This window comes from Apostichopus japonicus, chromosome 10, assembly GCF_037975245.1.
Source record: "Apostichopus japonicus isolate 1M-3 chromosome 10, ASM3797524v1, whole genome shotgun sequence".
Taxonomy (NCBI): domain Eukaryota; kingdom Metazoa; phylum Echinodermata; class Holothuroidea; order Aspidochirotida; family Stichopodidae; genus Apostichopus; species Apostichopus japonicus.
Genome location: NC_092570.1, coordinates 4,997,047 through 5,022,500, shown reverse-complemented (window position 1 = coordinate 5,022,500; position 25,454 = coordinate 4,997,047). Strand labels below are relative to the sequence as shown.

Below are 25,454 nucleotides of genomic sequence, written 5' to 3'. Positions count from 1 at the left end.
AAGTTTTATGGAGATATAGAGATAACTGGAGTAGCCTATTTATATTTTCAATTGTTTATATGCTGTAGTAAAGCAAGTACCGGGAGTTTGTGTATTCAAGTTAGCTAGTTTTTAGGAAGTGAGATATATTGTATTGTCATCCACTTTTATACGCATAGGTTTGCAGTGATGATGTCTTGGGTAGTACAACATAATTTGGAGATTACCGCCCTCCTCCCACCTCCATACATCCATACTAAGGTCGTTAATTGGATATACACAGCCAAAATCGATATATATCATTTGATAAATCAAATAGGTGTAAAATAGTGAAAATTGTCAGGATACCATGGAATTTAAACTCTTAATTTTCAATGTAAAATACCTCTTAAATAGCTAAGTCTTTATAATTCAGCTCGTAAATACCGTCAATAAGGTAATTACATTTGAAATTTGAATAATCCTATACTTTATTCTGGTGGTACGGAAGAAATGACGGTTAGAAATTATAATGGCACATTTAGTGCCTGTAGAAAAGGATGGATTGTTAAGTTTACATAGCCATATGAAGAAAAAAAATTAGTGGTCTTTACATATAATGCAAATGACAAATAGCCTAATTTGTTTGATTTGAAAGGACAGTTTATTACACCGATGTTTTTTTTCTGTTTTTGAAGGTGGATGCCAAGACGAGGAGTTCATGTGCACACTCACAAGAGAATGTATCTCATCTAATCAAACCTGCGATGGGACTACAAACTGCTTAGATAAATCTGATGAAACATCTTGTCGTAAGTTCAACTATATCCATTTAATTCATCAAAATGGGCAAAAAGGAACAAATATATTCGCTTAATAATTCGGTTTATTAAAGCAAAATTTCTTTCTCTTCATCTCAATCATCATTTCCTTATATTGTCCTATCAATGGCACAACTATGCAACTAGTTTAACAATCTTCTGTACTTAAAACTACAGGACAAAAAGACTTGGAGTTTTTACAGCAATAGTTCCATCAGCAATGAAATGGACTGCATGATTCGGTGCAACATTTTTTTTTTATTTAACATTACTTTAGTGTATGCATTGTCCACGGTCCTTGAGTATATGCTTGACGGAAACGAATATCACACGATCGTTTTCTTTGTAAAATAAACATACGCAATGTATATATCAAATGGCCATAATACCATTGTAACAATACCATCATCAAATTGGAATGGAGATATATATGGAAGGCTTGATTCTGCATTTAAGGACAGCCTTTCAAGCCAGTTTGCTATTTTTCTCTTCTAACCAGGCTATTACAAAACAAGATAAGCACGCAAACTCACGCTAAATATGCCACTGTAGTGACAGCCTCTCATGAATACCTGATGAGTTGGTCATCGTCAGTGTTTGGATTTAATCTAAAAATAATAATAATAAAGAAGATATGAACTGCACTGACCTAAAACATTTATCAAGCATTTTATGAATTCTGTTTTAGCTTGCAGCTCCATTTCTGAAGTCCGTTGTGGTCAGGGAGAATGTGTGAAAAGGAATGAAGTATGTTCAAACAGTCACTACGGTTACCTTGCTTGTATCGAGGACCCATATAGTTGTGGTCAGTACATACATTTCTTAATCTGCTAACCAATCAAAAATATGAGAGGATAATAAATTCTCATTTCAGGGTATCCAGAATTTCTTTTATTCAATATTCGTGATACCTTTAAGGTTCTCAAACGTGTAATGTAATGTCATGTTATGTTCCATTTAAAGATTTTAAATGTGCGACGTGGTACGGAGATGATGTTATTCACAACATGTTTCTGTGTGATGGATACCGGGATTGTATTGATGGTTCAGACGAAGAAATTGAGAATTGCGGTAAGTTTCAAGCATCTTCAATTACAACACCATAAATAAGCCAAAAATAAGAATTTCAATATTTGGTTAAATTTGTTTAACATGTTTTTTAATTAACATATTATGGATTACACAACCGGAGCTGCAAGTACTACTATTGTGCTACAATCATTAAATAACATCGTCTTGGTCTAGTTTTCAATTGGATTTAAAAAACAAACAAATAAAACAGTATCTTAGTAAGTCAATTCATATGTAACTTCATATTCATATCGAAGGGCACGTGGTGTCTGTTGGAGTTATTTTGTTGGGTAATTTTCATACAGAACGTAAACCTACAGAACTTAACGACACATGTAGCCATCCCTCTTTTGTACCTTGGTACATTATGCTCCTCAATCAATGTACAAAACTATTGTATTTCTAAATTGTGATATTTTGTTTTACCATTGCTCCTTTGCCATAGAATGCAAACCTCCTGCATTTTCCTGCGGAGAGAGATGCTTATCTCCAAATCAAGTTTGTGATGGACTTGTTGACTGTCTGGATGGGCTCGATGAAAGCGATTGTGGTAAGACCATGTTATGCTCTGTAATAACGTGTATATGAAAACAGTTGTTAAATGCATGTGAAGTAACATGCCAGCATGACTTTTCAGTTATTATCATCAAGAGACTTGAAATGTTACTCATTAGTATCATATGTTCTAGTTTGTTCATATGCAACAAGCTAGAAAAGAAATTTGGTGAAAGTGTGTAGTTTTCAGTTTATAGGTGTTTCGGTCTTTTTGAAATTATTCATCTCTTTCCAGTTTTGATCAATATATCCCAAACTGATTTTAAATTATTTAAAGACCTTTATACTGTACATTAACAAAAGGTTTTAACTTAAGCCCTTGGTGAATTTATTGTCTTTTTATACTGAATTCATTCTTCTTCCTTAAATCTCGTTTGCTAGTACTTATTTGAATGTAGTTTGTGTTCAACTTTACGACTAGTAGCAAATACAGGTTACATAAACAGAATAAAACCGAGTGTTAGATGTAGTACAACACAACAATATATAAAACAGTACTGCAAACACATTTTCTGACGCCCTTGTCGCTGGTACATTCATACAACTATTTTAAAATGAAAAGCGTTGTAGGGTGTTGAGAGTTAGTTCTTGTTTCATTTCCATCAGAATGTTCCAGCTTTGAGCTACCGCGGAATGAAGATGAGTGTGTCGCATACTGGGACTGTTGCTTGGAAGAAGATTGCATAGACAGCGATGTATGCGGAGGTTTGTATGTTTTAACACTTGTATGAAGTACAAAACAATGCTAAACTTTTGTGTTGAATTTGAGAATAGTGGGATATGTTACCATTTGGTTACTTGCTAATTGCAAGGTCAAGTGAACATTTTTCAAATTCAGAAGTATAGTTAGTACCTTTTCCATACGATTGATCGGTATAAAAGTTCAAATTTTAATACTCACAAAATATGGTCGCAAACATATACTGGGGGGGGGGGGATAAGTAAAGTACTGAGTTTCTGAATGGAGCATAATGTTTGGCGTTTTACAACTTTTAATCAACAGCGTGTCCTGAAGATTACTTCCAGTGTTATGACCTCACTTGCTTGGCAGGAGAGTATGTCTGCGATAATATTATCAACTGTCCAGCAGGTGAAGATGAAGCTGATTGTGAAGGTAAACATGTAGTTGAATGCGGTCAATATGATCAACAAAATAGTTGTAGAGTATTTTTTGTTCTTGGAATAGCGAGCTTTTTATTTGCCATCTAGTAATATCTATGACTGTTTCAATTTTGATGATTGTTAGCTTTTAAGAGACATAAAGGGTACACGAAAATAGCCTTCCATATATCAATAGTCTTTAGAAGGTTATCAACAAAGTAATCATTTGTACCTAAGGCTGGCTGTATGCTTCAATAAATGTGACTAGAGCTGGGGTAGTGTAAACTATTTTGTAACACCAAATTAACGGTCACTCCGGCAAAATACTCTATGTGGAACAATAGATGTCTTTTTTGGCATCATTCTGGATTCGAATCATTTGTTAATCCCTGCCTTTCACTGATTCATGTGATCTTGAAAAGTATCTGAAAAGTAGCACATATGATGTATAATGTCTTCCAACATTTTATGCCTTGAACATTTTTGCATAGTCCGTCAACATACGTCCTGGATATCAAAGTATCTGTTAACTTAAGCAAACACCTTTGACAGACGTCGTCAGTGGTTGCTATTAACTGTTAAAATGTATTCAACTAATGACAATATTTGCGTGAAGATTTATTATTATTTGGGCATTCTTTTTCTGATTCAGGATTGGTGACTGCACTTCCTGGCGGTAAGTATACGTACACATTAATACAAACTATGTCGAGCTATTTTACTCTAAGGATCCAAGTAAGTGTGAAAGCAAAAGATGCCTGATCTAGAAAAGAATCATACATATCTCACAGTAACCAAGCAAGGAAGGAGACAATTGCAAATACAAGTTGACTACGTGACTCTGACACAAGGTCTTGTAGTTTGGAAGGCAAGACCATCTAAACACTACCTGTCTTGAGTAATGATACGTCATTGTATTTGAGAGATTGTACAAGGTGCAAAGAGGTTAAGTAAATCGGAAGCAATTACCGTTTACAACTTTCAGCAAGAGCAAAGTCTCAGTCTGAAGATACGTTGTGAATATTTGTGGCACCTATGAATCAGCTAATCAAAGTTAATCATTGATTGTCTTGTATGAATAAGTGACCATCAGCAAAAGAATGAAAGCCTGTGTCATTGAAAACTTTATAAAAGTGTATCCAAACCTTATAAAAGGCCTAAACTTACTCTACGTCTTCAACGTCATCACAACAATACTAAACTACCTCACACATTATAATTTTTGTTTTCTTTTATCAGATAAGTTATGTAATATTATAAATACAATGAGAATACATTCACGAATACAACTTCTCTTGTTTGCCTTTACATTGCATGGAGTTTACCTTCCTTATCTTAACCGTGTGCAAATACGGGAAGTTCCGTTAAACTTCCTGGAGCAGATTATGCTCACTTGATATTTCTCCATTTCATGGCCGCAGCTGTGAAAGCAACTATACCAAGGACCAAGGTGCCTACATTTATTTAAGGCCAAAATGTTTAATCACACTTAATTGTTACTTGATACAACCTGTATGCAAATATATAAATGTTTTGAACGGCTAAAATAGTCACACAGTTGGAAAGACTTCGTTTTGTAAACGCCGTCTGTCGGAAGACTATTTTACATTATTTAACACATGTCTCAACTTGGTAGCTTGTTCAAACTTGTCAGGGCTGCTTTTATCAGCCGGTCAATCGGATATGCAATGGTTAGGTGCTGCTAAAATGTATTTTGTGAGTTATATACAGAAGAAAGAATATACTCTAACTGTTTCTTTGATAAGCAAGTACTGAACCATGGATACGAGACAACTTAAAATAAAGTCTCAAAAATATATTTCTTCGTTTTTACCCCAAACCCTCTTTTCATCATAGTTACAGACCTATCAACTGATATTCCTGATGTTGAGTAAATACTTATATACTGAGAAAACATACAATTTCAAGCTGCTTGCTTTCTCAGTAACATTTGACAAACAAAAGATATATGTTCCGAATGATTTACTTATTTTGTGATATAATTATAATTAAATTCTGTCGTAAGCAAGTATAATAAAATAATCAGATGAGAAAAAACATAGTTGCATACATTTAACGTTAAAATATTAATATTAATTATTGCTTCTTTTGACTCATATTTTAGGTGGGGAACTGCCAACTATTATCCCTGATAGTGAGTACTTCAAAATATAAAAAAAAACTTTAATCATGTTATGAAACAAATAAGACCGTTGAGCTTTCACTTCCTCCTTGAGGTTGAAGAACACTCATTGTGTGCACCACATGACTATGCATGCAAGTGCAATGGCTTTTGCTTATGGATTTCAAATATTATAAATTGAGACAATGGATCGCGTAATGACATACAATATTCCTTATTTATTTGTACTTATTTTTCACCTTATTGTTTAGACCTTGGATATGATACAGACAAATTGTATTTAAGCCGAAGTGAAGTTAACAACACATCACTTATTGTAGTTTACTCATATTTTGATGTATCCCAGTTAAAATGTAGTCAATTGGATGAGAATTTGTGTGAATAACATAAAGTGTGTCACACATAACACCAAGTGTTTCTTCAATAGGATCAAACCTGGTTTCAAGTTATTTTCGGCACAAAACGTGTCATGTGAAAAGTTGTTGTAAAGTTTATGAAGGAATTGAGTGAAAATGTCACCAGGATACTAAGCGTTCTTTTGCATTATCAGTTTCAAAATACATTTACCATCTGACCTATACTTGTATTTAGGCATTAAGAAAGAAATGTAAGACCTTTCAAATATACTTCACAAGATAAGTACTTCAAAGTCAGTTTAATGGCATTTATCTGGACAAAGATATGTGAAGTTCAGTCTAATAGAATATTAGCAATATGAATTGGAATATTGTTTTATTCTCACGATCCTTTCACGCACGATGTTGGCTTTTTGCTTTCATGACTCTACAGTCTATGACATTCAACTTGATGTTAATAACGAGACCATCTTGTCTACTGACGATTACGTATCCGGAATATCCAATTCGCTTGAAGTGACATGGGTAATAAACGCTCCTCTCGGATATGGTATACAACTACAAACGTTTGGCATAAACTTTGGATATGACACCACAATCACAATTGGAGGTGGTGACAGCATAGGACGAAATCAAATAGCTGAGCTTGAACGATACTCCAATTCTTACCATCTCCTACGTTCTAGCACAGTTTGGATTCATTACACCAGCAGATATACTTTAATTGACGGTGTTATCTTCAAGCTGTCTGCTGTCCCAAACATTGGCATTAGTAAGTGATATTACGCTATTGGACATGTCGTTTATGTCTTGATTTCACGTATACATGACTACTTGCAAACCTTAATTTAAGAGAATAGTCCTGCTCCAAATTCCTTATTCTGTTACACTAGTCTAGTCAAATGCAATTAAACTAAAACGAAAACTTTGGAATATCTTTCAAAGCTACTGCTCAAAACTGTTTTCGGTTGATTTTAGTGCTGTTATTTCTGTCTTTGCACTATCAAAAATGTAAATTAGGAACGATTTTCAAAGTACAACTTCATTTAAAAGGCCTATCATAAAAGTAATATCAAAGGTTGTGTGTGTTATTTTCTCTACCGTTGTGGTATGTCATATTTATTCACCATATTGGAGTGAGAGAACGGCAAATACCTGCTGCTTCAGTTCTGGAATGATCCTCGAAACACTTGTCTTTTCCATTCCTTGAATTTGTCACGATCTACAAAAGTGCCATTTTCCGCTGTGCTAATATTGACAACCCTGTTGTATGACAATTTAAAAGTGAACAACAAAGTATAAATGCCTTTGACGAAAACCCGAAGTGACTTGTATAGCACACATATTCAACAGATAGTTTTTGACTAATTCCATTTCCACATCATTAATGGACACTCATATTTGTTTTGTACTGAACGATCATGTTTCCGTACATTTGAAGCCTATTGTAAGGCTATACTGTGTATGAGTTACCAAACATATAATTTGGCTGAAAACTTACTGAAGTGCCTTTTAGTGCATTCACAAATCCACAATCAGTCATCAAATGCAAACAGTTATATATTTCGCATTATTTTATTGGATATGTTAGGATCAGCATCTTGGACCCTATAACGTAATGCTCTTGATGTTTAAATAGACCACTGAAGATAAATTGGTAGTAAAAGGAAATAGTGTTTGAGTAGAACCATTTGATTTATTTACAGGTGACGTCATATATGTTGATCCTGATGAGAAAGTGGTGATAGAATCCCCTACGTTTCCTCAAGATTATCCTGTAAAAGTTGACAAAGTCTGGAACTTTCATACAATAGACGGGTATGGATTCTTGGTGAAATTTACAAACTTCAGCTTGGAACAGAACTGGGACTATGTGTCCTTGGGTGGTGGAGTAGAACCACGTACAGCATCTCAGCTGGCTGCGTTTAGCGGAAAATCACTGCCAGATGACTTTTCCTTCTACCATTCGAGTATGTGGATGAGATTTACTAGTGATCTCTCAAAAACATGCCAAGGCTTCAGAGCTGAAATTACGTCAGTTATTGGTAAGATCATTTCCTCTTCAACGTTTTATTTTTCTTCGAAACTAACCTAATAATCCATCACGACAGTTCAAGTTTGTAATAATAATAATTACACAATTACTGGTAAGGGAATGCTCTGTGGAAAGATGTTGATACTATATAAGTGACCAATACTATTGCATTTAACTTTAAAGATGTTCAGATCTATTTGTTTGTTAATGTTGCATCCTCCTTTAGTTGATATTAAATGATTATTAATAATAATCGTGCATAATGAAGTCACATGTACGCTTGTTTTCTATATCTATTGGTTTACTTGTCCTTCGACCTGTCATTGTTGAGTTCAATAGGCCTTCCGTTTACAACCCAATAATTTACTATCGGGCAAGAATTTAGTTATTACTACATTAACAGAAATATGTTCCTACTTTCTACAACTGTAAATAGGCTGTTATACTCCCGATACTGTACAAATATGACTCAATAATGTATACAACTACGGTTTTTCAGCAAATCTGTTTTTAAAGAGGGAGAGGCAGAAATATTTCATTGGGTCGACATTCCTTTTTCTTTCTAGATTCCGCAGATTATTCAGAAAGTAAGTATCAAGTCAATGTGTTCCTGCTATTGGGTCATAATGAATGCTTGTTTGGAAGGGATGTTTGTTTATCATCATACCGTTATTTATTTTGCACCTGAAAAAAAAAATTATACATGAAGCTTGGAAATGAAAGGAAAGGTTCATGTAATATGAGTTTAGAATTATCCCTAGGCTAGTATATTAACTACAAAATATGGTACTTGACTGAAATTCACCTGTCTGGAAGCATCTGTTAAATACGTAATTACTTGGTATGTACTTCAGTTTAACAATATTTCATTCTATCAGTGTATATGAGAACATGCAGTAGTCTTATGCAGAATATGTGGTGTATTGTGTGTGAGGTACATTATTTATAACATGTATCATATACTCATGTTTGTGGAATATTATTACTTGCCTGGTCCATGTAGTGCACTACGTAAGGTATGTAAAACAACCATATAGTAAAAACATTTTATACATCATAATTGTCCTCTTCGACATGCTTCATATAAACTAATATTGTTATCCACAATCGAGATGTAGTGTGCTTGAGCTGTTCTAATATTGAGAAAAAGATAAGTTATTTATAATCAATTATCAAAACATGGACTCTTAGCTTCCTGGTGGAATAAGAGTAAGTAAACTACATAGTCGATGACTGCAAATTAATATAAATCATTAAGCTAAATAAGTTCTTTCTCGCAAATAGCAGCAATTGGTCATAAAGGGTCGCAGCAGTTCAGTTCATAATAGGGCGCCTTATTCGTCCTCTCCCAACTGCAACGATAAAATCAAACTCTACAGGAGTACGGACATACATAAAGTAGTATGATAATATATGCAAAGCTCTGATGTACGTGGCCGAATTACAAACTAGAAGGCAATCCACGGAGTTGTATATCTCATCGCCAGCAGACTGCGACTTTCCCATTGAACAATAATTATTGAGATAGCCATCGCTGCGCGTTACCGGCGTTCTAACACTGTATGTCACACTGGCTGGAATGCAGGCCAGGCACAAAATTGTATTTCATAGCCTAGTTCAATTTATCGTTTATCCATGCCTAAACTAACAGGCTAGTGCGGCTTAAGCTAGATCTAGGTTTAGTATAGCCTAGGTTATGCTCCTCATTTTTCACTAGGCCTGTAACAAAGAGGATTGGGTACCGGTATAAAATATACATTTGACATTTAAATATGTGACCGTTGACCTCGTGCCCATGAAAACCATATATTTCGTTAGTTTTTGGTATATATATATATATATATATATATATATATATATATACATTTATTTATAGGTGGAAGTAAGGAAGATTTCGAAGCTGGAGCGGAGAATGGTTTACCAAATACAGGCTGCCTGGTTTTGATTACCAAGAATCTACGGTTACTTTGTGGAGGCACTCTTATCAACAGTAGATGGGTGTTGACGTCATCTGATGACATGTGAGGCATTAAGTTAAGCTTTGCGGAAAGTGATTTTCAATTAACTGTCACACGTTGTAGCAATAAACGGTACTCAATCTATGTTGTTGTTATGTGTTCTAATTAATATGCTCCATGAGTTTATGATATTTGAAAAGATATCTATCTCACTTTGTGGTGGAGTATCCCTTTTAACAAGCTGCCATTACGCTTTACAACTTAGATTATTTTATAAGATTGTATTTTTTAATGCATATTCGTTCAATAATTTACTGACATTTTGCAGACGAGCTTACAATTGTTAATATCTACTCAAATATCGTTTGATAATCGCGGCAAAACTGTTCACGTGTCTATTGCCATACGCTTGTTACGCTGCAAAATTTAATAATTGACGCAAAAATAGAATCTGAACCAGATATGTAATAACTTTCGCCGCAAAATGTAACCATAACGGAAAATGGAATAGCTTTTGAGGCAAAATGTAATAATTCTTTAACGAGTTATGTGATACATATTTGACGTAAAATGTGATTAAAACCTTAACGAGAAAAGTTATAACACATAATTTAATAGCCTATGTCAACCAATACAATCGTTAAGTGTGCTCTGAATATTAACTGGAATTAACGTGAATACAAGCTGTGTAACCAAAGTGTTCTATTATTTAAGTTATGAGTCAAACTTTTTATTTACTTGACATGTTTAAAATATTTATATTCAAAACAGAAACTACTTACACGTAACTTTACTTAAAACTTAAAATATGTCCAAAGCCGCCGAACTTTTGCAAACTTGCCGGAAACAATTGCCGCAATAAGACCAAAAGTAACCAGGTTATGCGAATGAAGGAACCGAGTGTGTGTGTGGAGGGGGGTGGGGGGTGCTGCCTCGCCTCCTACCTTTGCTTGTTATACAGCGTATGGGACTGTGGTGGATTCAACCCCTATCTTTGATAATACATAGTGTGTGCCAGATTACCGTTGCCGTCAAGATTGTCTTTACAATGCCGGGTGTGAAGTTGTAAACGCAATATTACCCATAACACAGTTTTACACAATTTTATTAGAAGTTGGGAAATAAGGATTATAAAATAATCACATGACTTATGACGTCCATCTATAGAAAGTGTATTTAAGTATGTCATGAACAAAAGTTATTTCATTTTTGCGTTATTACATTACTCATTAAATCTTGTTATTATCTCGTTTATATTATATTTGCGTCAAAAAAGGTATAACATAAACTCGTGAAAGGATTATTAACTTCTCGCTAAGATTACTTTTTGCCGCGAAAGTTATAACATATCTGTTTAAGATTACACTTTGCGTCCATTAGTATTTTTTCGGCTTATTATACGCTTGTCCATATATCATGGATTTGAAAGAGGAAGTGTTAGCAGGGATTAAATATTTGTCAATAACGTGGTATTAATAAAATATCTTTCAGTCGAACAATAATATGGAAATCATAAAAGAATGTAAACCAATAGAGTATTCCAAAGTGTTACTTGGGTATTCTATGTGTGTCTTTTAATATATAATTTCTCTTGTCACTTACTGGTAATATAAATGAAGTGTTATTTGGAAAGTGGCTCAACCTTTCTTAAGATCTGCAATATATTCTCTCTTCTAATACGTTATATCGATTGATAACGAACTGTTATTTTTACCCCATAATGTTTACAGATGGGATAAGCAGCTCAATTCAAACTTAGAAGTACACGTTGGAGTTGGTGACTTTCAAGAGAGTTTGAATGAAGACAAAACTTACGATGTAACAGCTATATTCCGTGTAATCAACAACGATGGGGAAGATTCGGGTTTAGTTCTTATGAAACTGAATGAAACAGTTGATGCATTCGCTACTGAGATTTTTTCTGCCTGCCTTCCTAGGAATGACTCTGGCATTGAATCTGGTGCCTATGTTAACATCTTTGGTTGGAATACTGGTGTTCCAACTGGTCAGTAGCCACATATACCCTTGACTTTCTTTGACAACGCTTTTTTTTATCTTTGGAGACAAACAAGATGAGTTTTGAAATATCTTGGCTTTATATATTAAACCCTGTGTAATAGTTAAGTCCAGCACCCCAATATGTGAAATAAAATGGGTTACAATGTGCCTACGACTGCCCAACCTGGAACAGTTTCTGTGACGGTAACACATAAAAATGCACGAGAGTAAGAATTTAATCATTAGATCCAGGAAAAGCAAACTTTGTGAGTGATAATATCTCTCATATAATATATAGGATATTCCACAAACTAAGAATGATCATTTGAAACAAAACTGATAAGATACCAGGTGAAACGTTCATGTAATTGTTCCCCACAAAATAGCATTGATCTTAATCTTCGTAATATGTCCGTGCAAATTAACAACTCAGCTGATCCCAAATACAAATAAATCTTCGGTCTTTATTATTATTACCAAATTTGTTACTTACTTGTTTCAAAGCTTACGTTTTGGTTGTATGCCAAGTTGTTAAATTGTTTTACGACTTGCTTTGCTTCATCTGATTCAGGTGGTGCTACGCTTTCTGTGAGCAGGGAACCTGTGGTATCCTCTGAATTCTGTAGGCGTCGTAGATATTCTGATATCCATGGCCAAGAAGACTCTTTCTGCACTGGATACATCGAGGGCTATGGAGCTGACTGCTATGTGAGAAACACTTCTTTACTTTCTAATGACAATATTTTCCTCAGATAAGATCTTATAAAAGTACAATATTGATTATTCCAAGGAATATGCTGGAAAGAGCCAGTTGTTTGTCATTAACAAATAACTTAAAACAATTTTATAATTGGCCGCAAACCGTGCTATTTGTAGTGGTTTTTGTCTGAAATCTGTCTCTGATATGATATGGTACACCAGAATATGAATAGAATATTACATGATGAAACACATCCTCTTTTCCCGAACTATGTCTTATGCCGTTGAGGTAGCAGACATCGCATGCCACGGTCTAAACATAACAGATTCGGGTTTCGTTTTTACCCAATTCTGTTCGTTCGGTAGGTTGTCTTGAGTTTTATATGTTGTTTTTAATTCTAGACTGTTTTGCAATTTTGTATTTGTAAGAATTTGTATGTTTTGCTACAGGGATAAAAATTTGCATATTCTAATGGACGAAAAAAATCCATCCATCTATCCATCCATCTATCCATCCATCCATCCATCCATCCATCCATCCATCCATCCATCCATCCATCCATCCATCCATCCATCCATCCATCCATCCATCCATCCATCCATCCATCCATCTATCCATCCATCTATCCATCCATCCATCTATCCATCCATCCATCTATCCAATCATCCATCCAATCATCCATCCATCCATTAATCCATCCATCTATCTGTCCATCCATCTATCTATCCATCTAAAGGACATGTGTTAAATAATGCTAACATTTGATAAAAATAGGAACTCTTGTACTATCCTATTAAGGAGGGTAGATTATATGTACTCTAGGTAATGGAATGATATAGTTCAGAATTAAATCAACTTTTAGCAGATTTCTATTGATAGATGCTTTTTATGTTGATTGATTTTTGCTCATGATATCGAATTTTCGATTATTCTTTATCATAAGCCAATTTATCACCTGGCATGTTTGCAAATGGAAACACTGATTTCAGCTTTATTTAGAGGAGAAAACAGATCAACCAGATGTATCGTTTCCTTCATTTAATTAAGTAATAAAATTTATAATTCATTTTCGCTTTTAGAATCTTTATGGGGGTCCTGTGATGAATGCCGACACCACCAGTGGATGTCCTGAAGTCATTGGCGTTGTGGTCCGACAATCGTATCGTTGGTCCTGTGATCAGACATCCCAACCCAAGATTTTTCCTCTCGTTTCCAGTCATACAGCATTGATGCGAGAAATAATGGAATTTAATTAAAGATTTATTTGTCAATATATCATTCATATTATGTTAACTCCTTTTTTATGAGTATCTTTCCTTTTCACTGCCAAGATATTTATTCCAGTCTGTGATATTACTATAGGCCTAAAACGTACTAGTGATGTTGTTAGTTCATTTTTACTCGTTATGTATCATCTGACAAATCGGTTACCAAACTGCTTACCTAGCAAAACAGCTTGTAGTGACTAAGATAATAGCGCTCAAGTGCATTCAAACATATCGTTCCAGCAAAGTTAGTATTTAAAATCAGTCTGCACTTTAGTACTAACTATTTCTGAACGAGTTTTGTTCTTGTTTTTGTCTTTTAGTCAGATGAATTTCAACATCTATGATTTAATTTGGCCTTCCAGTAGCTACATACGAGAATTTATGTACCAAGAAATGGAATGGTGGTAGATTAATCATAAATGTTTTGGTTTCGTTGATGAAGTAAAAAGCTTACGAAGATTAAGTTTACAACGATGCTGGGCCAGACATTTCAAAGATGTTACCATTTTAGCTTAGTTTTCTTTCATCAAACTGTACAGTTACTTCTAATCAGTTCCCGGCTGAACGATTTAGTTATCTTTCACGCGCTTCAATTCTGCATGTATGATGTATTGTTTTATATATATATTCCATATTTTTCTTGGTAACAGAACAAAAGACGTTAAAATGTCTCTTTTTTTACATTCAAATGTCTGGTCACTACGGAAATTACTGCATTAGTACTATTTCAATTACTAGTAGATGAAAGCATCTTTTACGGTTTCAATTAATAAAATTAAAACACTCTTATTATACGTTTAAATTTACACGTTTTTTTCTTTGCAAGAAAGTGCATGGTAACAGGAAAAATCATTAATGTTTGGTTTGTGGGAAAAGACTAACAATGATTGAAATTTAACTTCTGCAGAAATCTAAATAAAATGATGTCATTGAACCTGGTTTACAAATGTGTAGTTTGTATGTCTCATGTCATCATATTTACAAATTTTGTTCATTAAAGATCATTATCACGGAAGTTGCATATGTTCTCTTTGTATTTGTCCTATGATAGATCAAACAATGAATTAAAAAATACGAACTCCAAGCACAGCACTTTATCGTTTGAGATCGATGTAGTAATTTATAAGGAGATACACCTAAACTTACTAAAATTGACACCAACGGTAGCATTCACATCTGAAGCAACTATTTGTTTTGTTTTTAATATTCATTAGTTTGATGATATAGGATACTATGTATAGGATACTATGATAGTTAAAATGAAGCTATCCATAATTGTTCAGCATGAGTAAGCGAAATAATTTTAATCGTTGATCAAAGTCTTTTTGACAAATAAACTTTCACATGTGGGAAATAAGCAACTCATAGTACTATTTGCATAGACGGTTTCCTATTTACTACTCGTAACACGAACATACCACCAATGCAAAATATTAAATACTTCTGTAAAAAAATGCAACCGTATAAGTTTCCTAACACCTTGATGCCAGTTGGATTGTTTCTAAATTCAAATAAAAACTTTATCATTCCTTTATTTCTGGCAAACTACGTATCCGTTGGAATAACTGACATTGCTGAATATAATGACTTTCAAACGTACAATAGAGACTTCAATTCAATGAAGACAATAGCTTAAAAGCATGCGGCTCAACGCCACAACCGTGACGTTAATTTGATCTGTTTCATTCAGTTTCATAAGAACTAAACCCGAATCTTCCCCATCGTTGTTGGTTACACGGACTAAACTGTTACACCGTTAGTTTTGTCTTCATTCGAACTCTCTTGAAATTTAACAACTCCAACGTGAACCTCTAAATTTGAATTGAGCTGCTTATTCCATCTGTAAACAATGTGGGGTAGAAATAACAGTTAATTGTCAATTGATTATAAAGCATTGGAAGAGAGAATACATTGCTGATCTCAAGAAAGATAAAGCCACATTCCAAATAACAGTTCCTTTAAAGTACCAGTATACTAGTAAGTGGCAAGAGAAATTATATATGAAAAGACATGCATAGAGTACCCAAGTGACACTTTGGAATACTCTAGTATCTAACATAGCTTCTATTAGTTACATTATTTTATGATTATCATATTTATTGTTCGAATGAAAGATATTTTATTAATTTCCACGATATTGTAAAATAATCAATCCCTTCTAACTCTTCCTCTTTCAAATCCATGCATGTATGGACAACCGTATGTTAAGCCGCGACATATATGATAATTGACGCAAAGTGTAATCTTAACCAGATATGTAATAACTTTCGCGGCAAAATAGAATCTGCGCGGAAAATTAATAACCCTTTCACGAGTTGTGTCATAACTTTTTGACGCAAATGTAATACAAACCAGATAATAATAATATTTAACGAGGAATGTAATCACACAAAATGTAATAACTTTTCTTCATGACATACTTTTCATAGATGGGAGTCATACAAGTCACGTGATCATTTTATAATCCATGTCTCCATTAAATAAAATAGAATTAAGTATATTATTGCGTTCACAACTTCACACCCGGCATTGTAAAGCCAATCTTGACCGCACAGTGATCTGACACACATTGTTTATTATCAAAGGTAGGGGTTGAATCGAACACAGGCCCATACATTGTATTTCAAGCATATACGTAGGAAGCGATGCAGCACCCCAACCCTCCACACATACACACACACGGTTCTCTTGGTCGCAACACCTGGTCACTTTTGGCTTTATTTGCGGTAATTGTTTCTGGCAATTTTGCAAGAGTTCGGGCGTCTTGTGCAAATTTTAAGTTTAAGTAAAGTTTCGTGTAAGTGGTTTCTATTTTGAAGATGCCTCCAAATGTTTTTTTTTTTTTCAAAACAAACAACCCGTTTTAGCTCATATACATCTTAGGTGACCATTTAATTACATACCGGTCACCTGTTATAAAAAAATAAAGTTAACATGAAACTAAATAGTGTTTGATAGTACCAACATCTTTTACATATCTGTTTTAAAGCAAAACCCGTTCTGGTTTGTAATACTATCAGTCGTTTTACATTATCGTTAGTTTTTACATTAAAAGTCACAATACTTGCTCCATGTGAATCCTCGCTGAACCCGTTTAGCTCCATAATAGAACACTTTGGTTACACCACTTGTATTCATGTAAATTTCAGTTAATATTCAGGGCACACATAACGGTTGTGTTGGTTGACACAGGCTTACACATTTTGTGTTATTACTTTTCGCGTTTATTACATTTTGTGTTATATATATATATATATATATATATATATATATATATATATATATATCTATATATATATATAAATATATATATATATATATATATATTACAGTCACAAGATGCCTACAAGGACGAAATAAAAGAGAATCGAGTCTCATGTCGCATTGTGTGGGCACAATTTCCTTTCGCACCATATGTATGGTTACCCATGAAATTAAACTTTATGATAGACTATATTCACAACTTGCTCTGTATTATGTTAGGTGTGTTAAGTTTATCATATTTTGGAAAGATACGCGTGTCTGTGAGCATCGTATCGCTCATGGGTATCGACTGATCTGTATATGACGTCAGATTAAGGGGTGAATATATTTCACTTCACTTAGCTCATTTGATAGTTTCCCAGTATAGTCATATTTGGGTGTACACTCTTGTATAAGCAGTTTACTGCCGTAACTAACACATTATCAGAAGCATTAATAGTATAGGGGTTGCATGCCATTATTTTCCTCTATATTAATATGCTCTAAAAGTGAGTGCGATTTTAGTATCAGCTATAACTGTAAATCTAATTTCCCAGTTTTTCACTTTGTGAAAACTGAATCGCATGGTCAATGGCAATGACAATGTCTGCGAGTTCTAGGCTGAAGCAACACGATATTTTTTCTTAATTTTCAAATAAGAATGCCAATTAAAAGATACTGTTATGACAGGTGTGTCGTATTTACATAACACCCTTAAGTACTATCGTATTTCCATGGTTGTGTGATTTCATTGTAGTTGTAGCCCGAAGTATAATATCCATAGGGTGCAAGCAACAACGTTAACCTCATTTAGCAATGCTGTCGATCGTACGTGTACGGTAAGTTTAACAATATCACAAGAAGAACCCATTTCGTTCACAGTCAAAAGGTCTGCCATTAGTCCATTACTCACTGTATACAGAAAGTATTTAGCGCAACACCAAGTACGACTCCAGTGTTCTATAGTAGGGTTTAAGTTTCGTTTCGTTTATTTTAACTGCAATACAAACACTTTTTTTAAGGAAAAGTCACCCAGGAAAGAAACTGGGCACGAAAACCAAACTACCAAACGACTGAGCCGAGGCTCTCAAACCCATTCCCCTTGCATCGGGACTGTGACTGTATGATCATCGTCAGGTGTGCATCACCATTACCCTCGAAAGGGAACAGATACTACACATGATCTTAGCCAAAAGGCCGAGAAGTGATCATACTGCAATACATACATACGTACATACCTACACCCATACATACATCATATAAATTTGTTTCAATGGAAGAGTCGCATTTCCACTGTCAACTTCAAAGCTGCCAATAGTCCAGCCGACCCAATGAGTATTGCCTCATTCTGTATCTCGATTGGTGGAATGGGCGGGGCTTCTAATATGTCTCATGTATACATGTATGCACATGTACTTTGCACGGGTATTCAAGGCGAGACGACCTTGAATATGAATATTCATTTTTAGGACGTGTTTGTTACAAAGGTGTTTAATTGGTTTAGGTCCCTATGTGGTGAGTGTCACCAATGTAAAAGAAGAATATGACATAAATGGCTAGTTTTAGACTATGACGTATTCAATCAGAGATTTTTTTATTAAACACCGCGCGGTCAATAGTTGAACCCTATTGTTCACTGTAGAAAAACATTACCTGGAAATCCATCCAGGTCCCTATGTACAACTTGTATTGTTAAATTGTTTTCCCCCACTCTAATCAGTAGTGTACACTTGGGTGTACACGAAAATCCATGTATTAAATAATATCAGTCATGTACGACATCAAAGAGCGCTCCGAAGTGCATATCTGTACAGTTTTCCAATGAACGTGATTTGCGTGTGCCGGGGACGGGCACAGTTCTACGTGAAGCGCGACAAAACATATTGATATGTACATACATACAATACATCACATGCAAAAATACGCACATACATGCACACATACAAACACACATTACATACATACACGCACCGTTTATGCACCCATACATATATACAATAGTTATTTATGAAACTACGGGTTATCGTTTCGAGACAATATCCCTTTTAAAGATTTCAATAAATTGTAACATTCTGAGATATATTCCGTGCCTTATCTCGATATAACCAAGGGCGGCGGAACCGGGGGGGCACAGGGGGCACGTGCCCCCCCCACTTTTCCTCAGATTAAAAATGTGCCCTTTTTCTACATAAAAATTTCTAAATAAAAAAGAGTTTACAAAGCGAAACCCACGTCGAATGAAATATTTCGGGAAGTTTTAAATGTTTACTACCACAGGCGTAGGAGCCCAATTTGATTTGGGGGGCTGTAACGACTTGCCCGAAAAATATTACCAAAATTTTTCGCGCGCTTCGCGCGCGTTCAACACGTTAATGTGCATATCATATAGGCATGCACCGGTTATTACATCGCATGCCTATATCATACAATCATTTGCCGTGTTATAACCCTTCTAAATTGGTTATAATTATTGGCAAAGTCGTTGCAATAATAATGATCATAATAATATCAGTTTAACCATTGAAAAACACATAGAAAATTACTTTTCTTTCAGTATTTTCACATATTTCATTTGCTTTCATGCATGTATCGATCGCGTGTGCAGGGACTTGGACTTTATAATGATTTCACCTCATTTTGTCTTTTTCCTTCTTTCCCAATTTGCACATTAGATACTGTAGTGCTAGTATGCATTGTTTCCTTGAGGGGGGGGGGCGTTGATGGAGTGATGTGTATACGCAAATAAGATAATACAATAAGAGTTATAAAGGGTACTAAATATCAGGTTGCATCAGTCCAATCGAATTTCTGCATAGTGCCCTTCGACGTTGGTGCCCCCCCAGATTGAAAGTGCTTCCGCCGCCCTTGGATATAACCGTACGGTTAGACCGTTGATGAACCCGTTAATTATATCGGCCTTCAAAACGAGACTATTAAATCTTCACCACAACCAAGTTCGTCTATTCCATCTTGGCAATGCCAGATTTTGTTACACATATCGTTTAACTCTCTGTACGCAAGCCATTTTGACAATGAAACGCCGAAGAAGTTGGAATAGTACAAAAGGTAGGCCTATAGCAAAACTATACAGTGATACTAAGTCGTGTTGTTTCAAATGATAAGATACGAACCAAATTGATAAGGGTTCAATTCAGAAACGAAGAAATATTGAAAGGATGACTCGAGGCACAAACTTAATTATGATGTGTTGTAGACCATTAAAAAACACATTTTCAGGTTGCATTTTTTATTAATTGTATCATTGCAAAATTACCCTTTGAGCCGGTGAGGTTCATCAATTATTAGTGACTGGGCTATGAAGATTACACACAGACCATTACGTCAGATGCATATCAAACGCAATGGGAAAGAAAACTGTTACGGCCTCAAATGACATGTGTGACAATGTGTTACAAATAACTGAAGGACAAAATTATGTTAAATGTTATCATCATGTCATCATTATAATCATAATCTGGAAGATTACAAATACTGATTTCCATCAGCATTTTGAATATGTTGATCCTCCTTTTGGAATCAGAAGTAACAATAATGTCTTCATATTCCATATTGCCATTCACAGATAAAGCACTACACTAAACTGAACAGTTTTGTGCTACTTTTTGTTTACTAAGTCACCGAGACGATCGTCAGGAGCGTCGACATTTGCCAAAGAAGTTACATTAAAAGCAACACAAGATTTATAACTGCTTGGCAAATGATACCGGTTAAAAGTGCTTAAAGTAAGATTCAGAAGGGATGGATGGATGGACGGATTTCCTTTCCTTTTTGTGCACAGACTATACGCACACGAATATTGAAAAAATAAAAATATTACCAAATTAATCACACTCCCTCACAGTCTCTCCCACACAGACACACACACACTTACACACATACCAACTTCCTAATCAGGTTCCATAATAAGAACAGACACTTTGCTCAATTTGTGAGAAATCACCCTATAAACATCCGAGATTCATAAAGTAAGTGGTTGGACTATATTCATGATATAAACGACCATCAGCTCAGTTCCTTAGATGCAAAACAAACTTAACGGGGAAACAAAAAGAGTTTAATAGCCTCAAAGGTGCAAAGTTACACAAACTCTTGTGTATCAGTTTCAATGTATGGTTTTATTCACTATACGGACAGATTCTTTATCCCATGCATTGTTCTATTTGTAGATATGTATTTTATAAAGATTGATATTTGTAAAACTAAATATTATCCACAAAAAAAAGATCACAAGTCCTGGCGTGGCACAGTATTTCGTTTACATTTAACTCCCTTAATTACCGTAACATTTCTTTCTCAAAGGAGGAGGGGTTCCTTATTAACCCGTCCCCATTACGCATGTCAGCACAATTTGGTGCTCCACCCTCCCCCTCCCCCTTCCGGTATGGCGATGCATACCTATTTTGATTTGTTATCACTGCATGGGGAAACCAACATTTCCCCGGTAATCATATTGCGACTAGTGTCATAGCTATTTTTGTCACCAAAAATATCTATATTGTCCAGTGCTTTTTATTTTTCCATTCCTTTTTCCATTCATTTTGCCAATAGCGCGCCATTTGTTTTATCCCATTGTGGTATAACGGATGTCTGTGAGTTAATGGTATTGAACGAAAACCGAAAGACTTGGCATGCCACCAATGGTCGCTTCACTCGAACAGGCATATAACAATGAATTTTGTACCCTGTGGGCATTATTATCTGATAACACGGGGGTAGAAGCCGGGGGCACGTCCCCCTACTTTTTTTCCAAATAGCAAATGTGCGCATGCCCTATTAGCAAATAAAATGTGCCCCTTTGATGAAAAACTGTCTTTTGGATATCTTAAGCCTTAGTTAATTTTAATATTTTATTTTAATTATTTATTTTAGTCTGTACATGCTATTTTTAGATTGGCATCCCATCTCATTTTGTAGCACGGTTAAAAATAAACAATCTCAATAAATAGTATTGATAGCATACTCACACATCATATATATTTAAGTTAAATGGCAGGTGTGTATCGGTTTATAACATAACGAGTGGTGGTTGAGGAATGAGAAAGTGCCCCTCTGATGTTGTGCCCCCCCCCCCACTTTTTGAAGCTTCCTACCCCTGTCTGAGAATATATGTACCACCGTGCAAACTATACTGAACTTTATTTTACAGCGTCAAAGTAAAGTTTGCTACCACTCCACCAACTATCTGTTTTGAAGTTGCATTTCTCCCCATCCTCACACTCTCCGCCCCCCCCCCACCAATTTTTTTTTTGTAGACCAACGTGGACAAACAGGATTGTTTGTGAATCTAAAGGTGAATTCACATATATACTAATCCCTAAGGCCTAGTCACAGTAGGCCAACTATATACATGTAAATATTATTTGTTTTATTTTGCTTTGAAAATATCAACACAAAAAATGAAACGTAACTAAACTGTCTCATCTGGTATCACTAACCACGTAGGCTTATACTCTCTGGAGGGCCGTGCTAAACCCCCCCGACAATAAGAAGGAGACTCATCCCTCACTGCTAGACGGGTATTAACAAACTAAATATTATCCAAATAAAGATCACAAGTCCTGGCGTGGCACAGTATTTCGTTTACATTTAACTCCCTTAATTACCGTAACATTTCTTTCTCAAAGGAGGAGGGGTTCCTTATTAACCCGTCCCCATTACGCATGTCAGCACAATTTGGTGCTCCACCCCTCCCCTTCCGATATGGCGATGCATACATATGTTGATTCGTTATCACTGCATGGGGAAACCAACATTTCCCCGGTAATCATATTGCGACTAGTGTCATAGCTATTTTTGTCACCAAAAATATCTATATTGTCCAGTGCTTTTTATTTTTCCATTCCTTTTTCCATTCATTTTGCCAATAGCGCGCCATTTGTTTGACCCCATTGTGGTATAACGGATGTCTGTGAGTTAATAGTATTGAACGAAAACCGAAAGACTTGGCATGCCACCAATGGTCGTTTCACTCGAACAGGCATATAACAATGAATTTTGTACCCTGTGGGCATTATTATCTGATAACACGGGGGTAGAAGCCGGGGGCACGTCCCCCTACTTTTTTTTCCAAATAGCAAATGTGCGCATGCCCTATTAGCAAATAAAATGTGCCCCTTTGATGAAAAACTGTCTTTTGGATATCTTAAGCCTTAGTTAATTTTAATATTTTATTTTAATTATTTATTTTAGTCTGTACATGCTATTTTTAGATTGGCATCCCATCTCATTTTGTAGCACGGTTAAAAATAAACAATCTCAATAAATAGTATTGATAGCATACTCACACATCATATATATTTAAGTTAAATGGCAGGTGTGTATCGGTTTATAACATAACGAGTGGTGGTTGAGGAATGAGAAAGTGCCCCTCTGATGTTGTGCCCCCCCCCCACTTTTTGAAGCTTCCTACCCCTGTCTGAGAATATATGTACCACCGTGCAAACTATACTGAACTTTATTTTACAGCGTCAAAGTAAAGTTTGCTACCACTCCACCAACTATCTGTTTTGAAGTTGCATTTCTCCCCATCCTCACACTCTCCGCCCCCCCCCCCACCAATTTTTTTTTGTAGACCAACGTGGACAAACAGGATTGTTTGTGAATCTAAAGGTGAATTCACATATATACTAATCCCTAAGGCCTAGTCACAGTAGGCCAACTATATACATGTAAATATTATTTGTTTTATTTTACTTTGAAAATATCAACACAAAAAAGAAACGTAACTAAACTGTCTCATCTGGTATCACTAACCACGTAGGCTTATACTCTCTGAAGGGCCGGGCTTTAGCCCCCAGACAATGAGCAGGCGACTCATCCCTCACTGCTAGACAGGGTATTAAAAAACTGCCTACAGTGTACAGTATACATAAATACATAACATACGGTCTACAAGGTCAAAAATTATTCAACATCGAATTCAAAAGTTGCAAAACGTGACTATATAGCATCTAACAAGGAATCAGCTTTGTTGTATGGCATTCATATAGATAGTCAGTGAGCATGTCTGTCATAAACAACGCCGCTTGAGTTTCTTGCTGCATTCATTATTATAAACGACAATAGAATTACCTTCTCATTGATATGATACCAGCCATGCATGTCTATTTTTGCTACAAGTTCAATGAAACCTCGTCGCCTATGCGTTATACTCACCGTTACACAGCAAAGCCCTTCCCACGATACGATCATGAAACCAGCAGAATAAAGCTTTGTTCATTCATACTTAGTAAAGATTCCTAAATCCTATTGGTCCATTCAGGTCAGCTGACCGTGGGTAATCCTGTGAGTAACGCACGGTAAAATTACGGGGCATCACTTTAATAAATCTTTGGTTATATGTAACCAAAAATGTTTTATGATTTTTCCCCCACACAAATGGTAGTGTATGAATGAACGGGGTTAATCAACGGTCTAGCGTGCGTTACTCACATGATTAATGCACTCCGGGTGTTAATGCCATCGCTGGATGCACTCGGGCTCCGCCCTCGTGCATCGCTTGCATTATCCCCCGATCGTGCATTAATCCTGTGAGTAACGCACGCTAGACCGTTGATTAACCCCTTATTGATGGTCGTGACATTCACATGTAATTTCTCTGTACGATTAGGTTTAAACCTACAGTAAAGCGCTTCATTCTTGTTGTTTCGCACACCATATTTCCATAAGTCATAGTTTTCAGCTAGATATCATAGCATTATTTCATACCAATCTGTTTTCTCCACCCTTCAAATCGGGGGAACTATATATCCTGAAGTTGTTATTAATGTGTAAACAATGTCAAGGATATTAATATAGTCCTGGGAAAATGATTTCCTATGCAAATGTAGCCGTCCGGACACTTTCTACATGGTATAATATATATCAATAGAATTACTCCACGCACCGCTTGAAACTGTTTATCATGCCTAGATTAATCTTAATCACTGCATGGGTGAAGTACCAACTAAGTTTTTCAGCGGTAAATAGCAAAACCGACTTCAGAAATGGGATAATTTTTGTGGTAATGCTTGTAAAGTACAGTTAAACCCACGGGTACAATTGAAACCAAAAGTGATGTTATAACTGTTTAACCATCTTATATGTCTTACAAATAATAAGTGCAAGGTTCCTTCATACAATTCAGTTCCGTAAGGAGCTACGCTTCGATGGCAGCAGTTAGAACATAAAACATTCTTAAACCACTTTATTCTTAGGCAGACCTTGCGTTAGTATGTATGATTGGAA

The 25,454-nt window shown here is 35.5% G+C and overlaps 1 protein-coding gene and 1 pseudogene across 3 annotated transcripts in view; one reads left to right on the top strand and one right to left on the bottom strand.

Moving 5' to 3' along the window:
* Positions 1 to 14,876, top strand: part of LOC139975152 (uncharacterized) — a 16,214-nt gene extending 1,338 nt beyond the window's left edge. Inside the window, exons 3-17 of one of the 3 annotated variants that reach the window (XM_071982799.1) lie at positions 657 to 770; positions 1,468 to 1,584; positions 1,743 to 1,850; positions 2,296 to 2,400; positions 3,012 to 3,110; positions 3,409 to 3,519; positions 4,159 to 4,182; positions 5,632 to 5,661; positions 6,439 to 6,777; positions 7,712 to 8,050; positions 8,607 to 8,627; positions 9,917 to 10,061; positions 11,729 to 12,003; positions 12,568 to 12,704; positions 13,776 to 14,876. In XM_071982799.1, coding sequence (XP_071838900.1) covers positions 657 to 770; positions 1,468 to 1,584; positions 1,743 to 1,850; positions 2,296 to 2,400; positions 3,012 to 3,110; positions 3,409 to 3,519; positions 4,159 to 4,182; positions 5,632 to 5,661; positions 6,439 to 6,777; positions 7,712 to 8,050; positions 8,607 to 8,627; positions 9,917 to 10,061; positions 11,729 to 12,003; positions 12,568 to 12,704; positions 13,776 to 13,952 — 2,141 coding nt within the window. In that variant the 3' untranslated portion in view covers positions 13,953 to 14,876. The remainder of the gene's footprint in view (positions 1 to 656; positions 771 to 1,467; positions 1,585 to 1,742; positions 1,851 to 2,295; positions 2,401 to 3,011; positions 3,111 to 3,408; positions 3,520 to 4,158; positions 4,183 to 5,631; positions 5,662 to 6,438; positions 6,778 to 7,711; positions 8,051 to 8,606; positions 8,628 to 9,916; positions 10,062 to 11,728; positions 12,004 to 12,567; positions 12,705 to 13,775) is intronic. The other 2 variants (XM_071982800.1, XM_071982801.1) reach the window with 2 other exon arrangements.
* Positions 14,877 to 18,179: 3,303 nt separating this feature from the next.
* Positions 18,180 to 18,416, bottom strand: LOC139975473 (U2 spliceosomal RNA; annotated as a pseudogene).
* Positions 18,417 to 25,454: the final 7,038 nt, after the last annotated feature.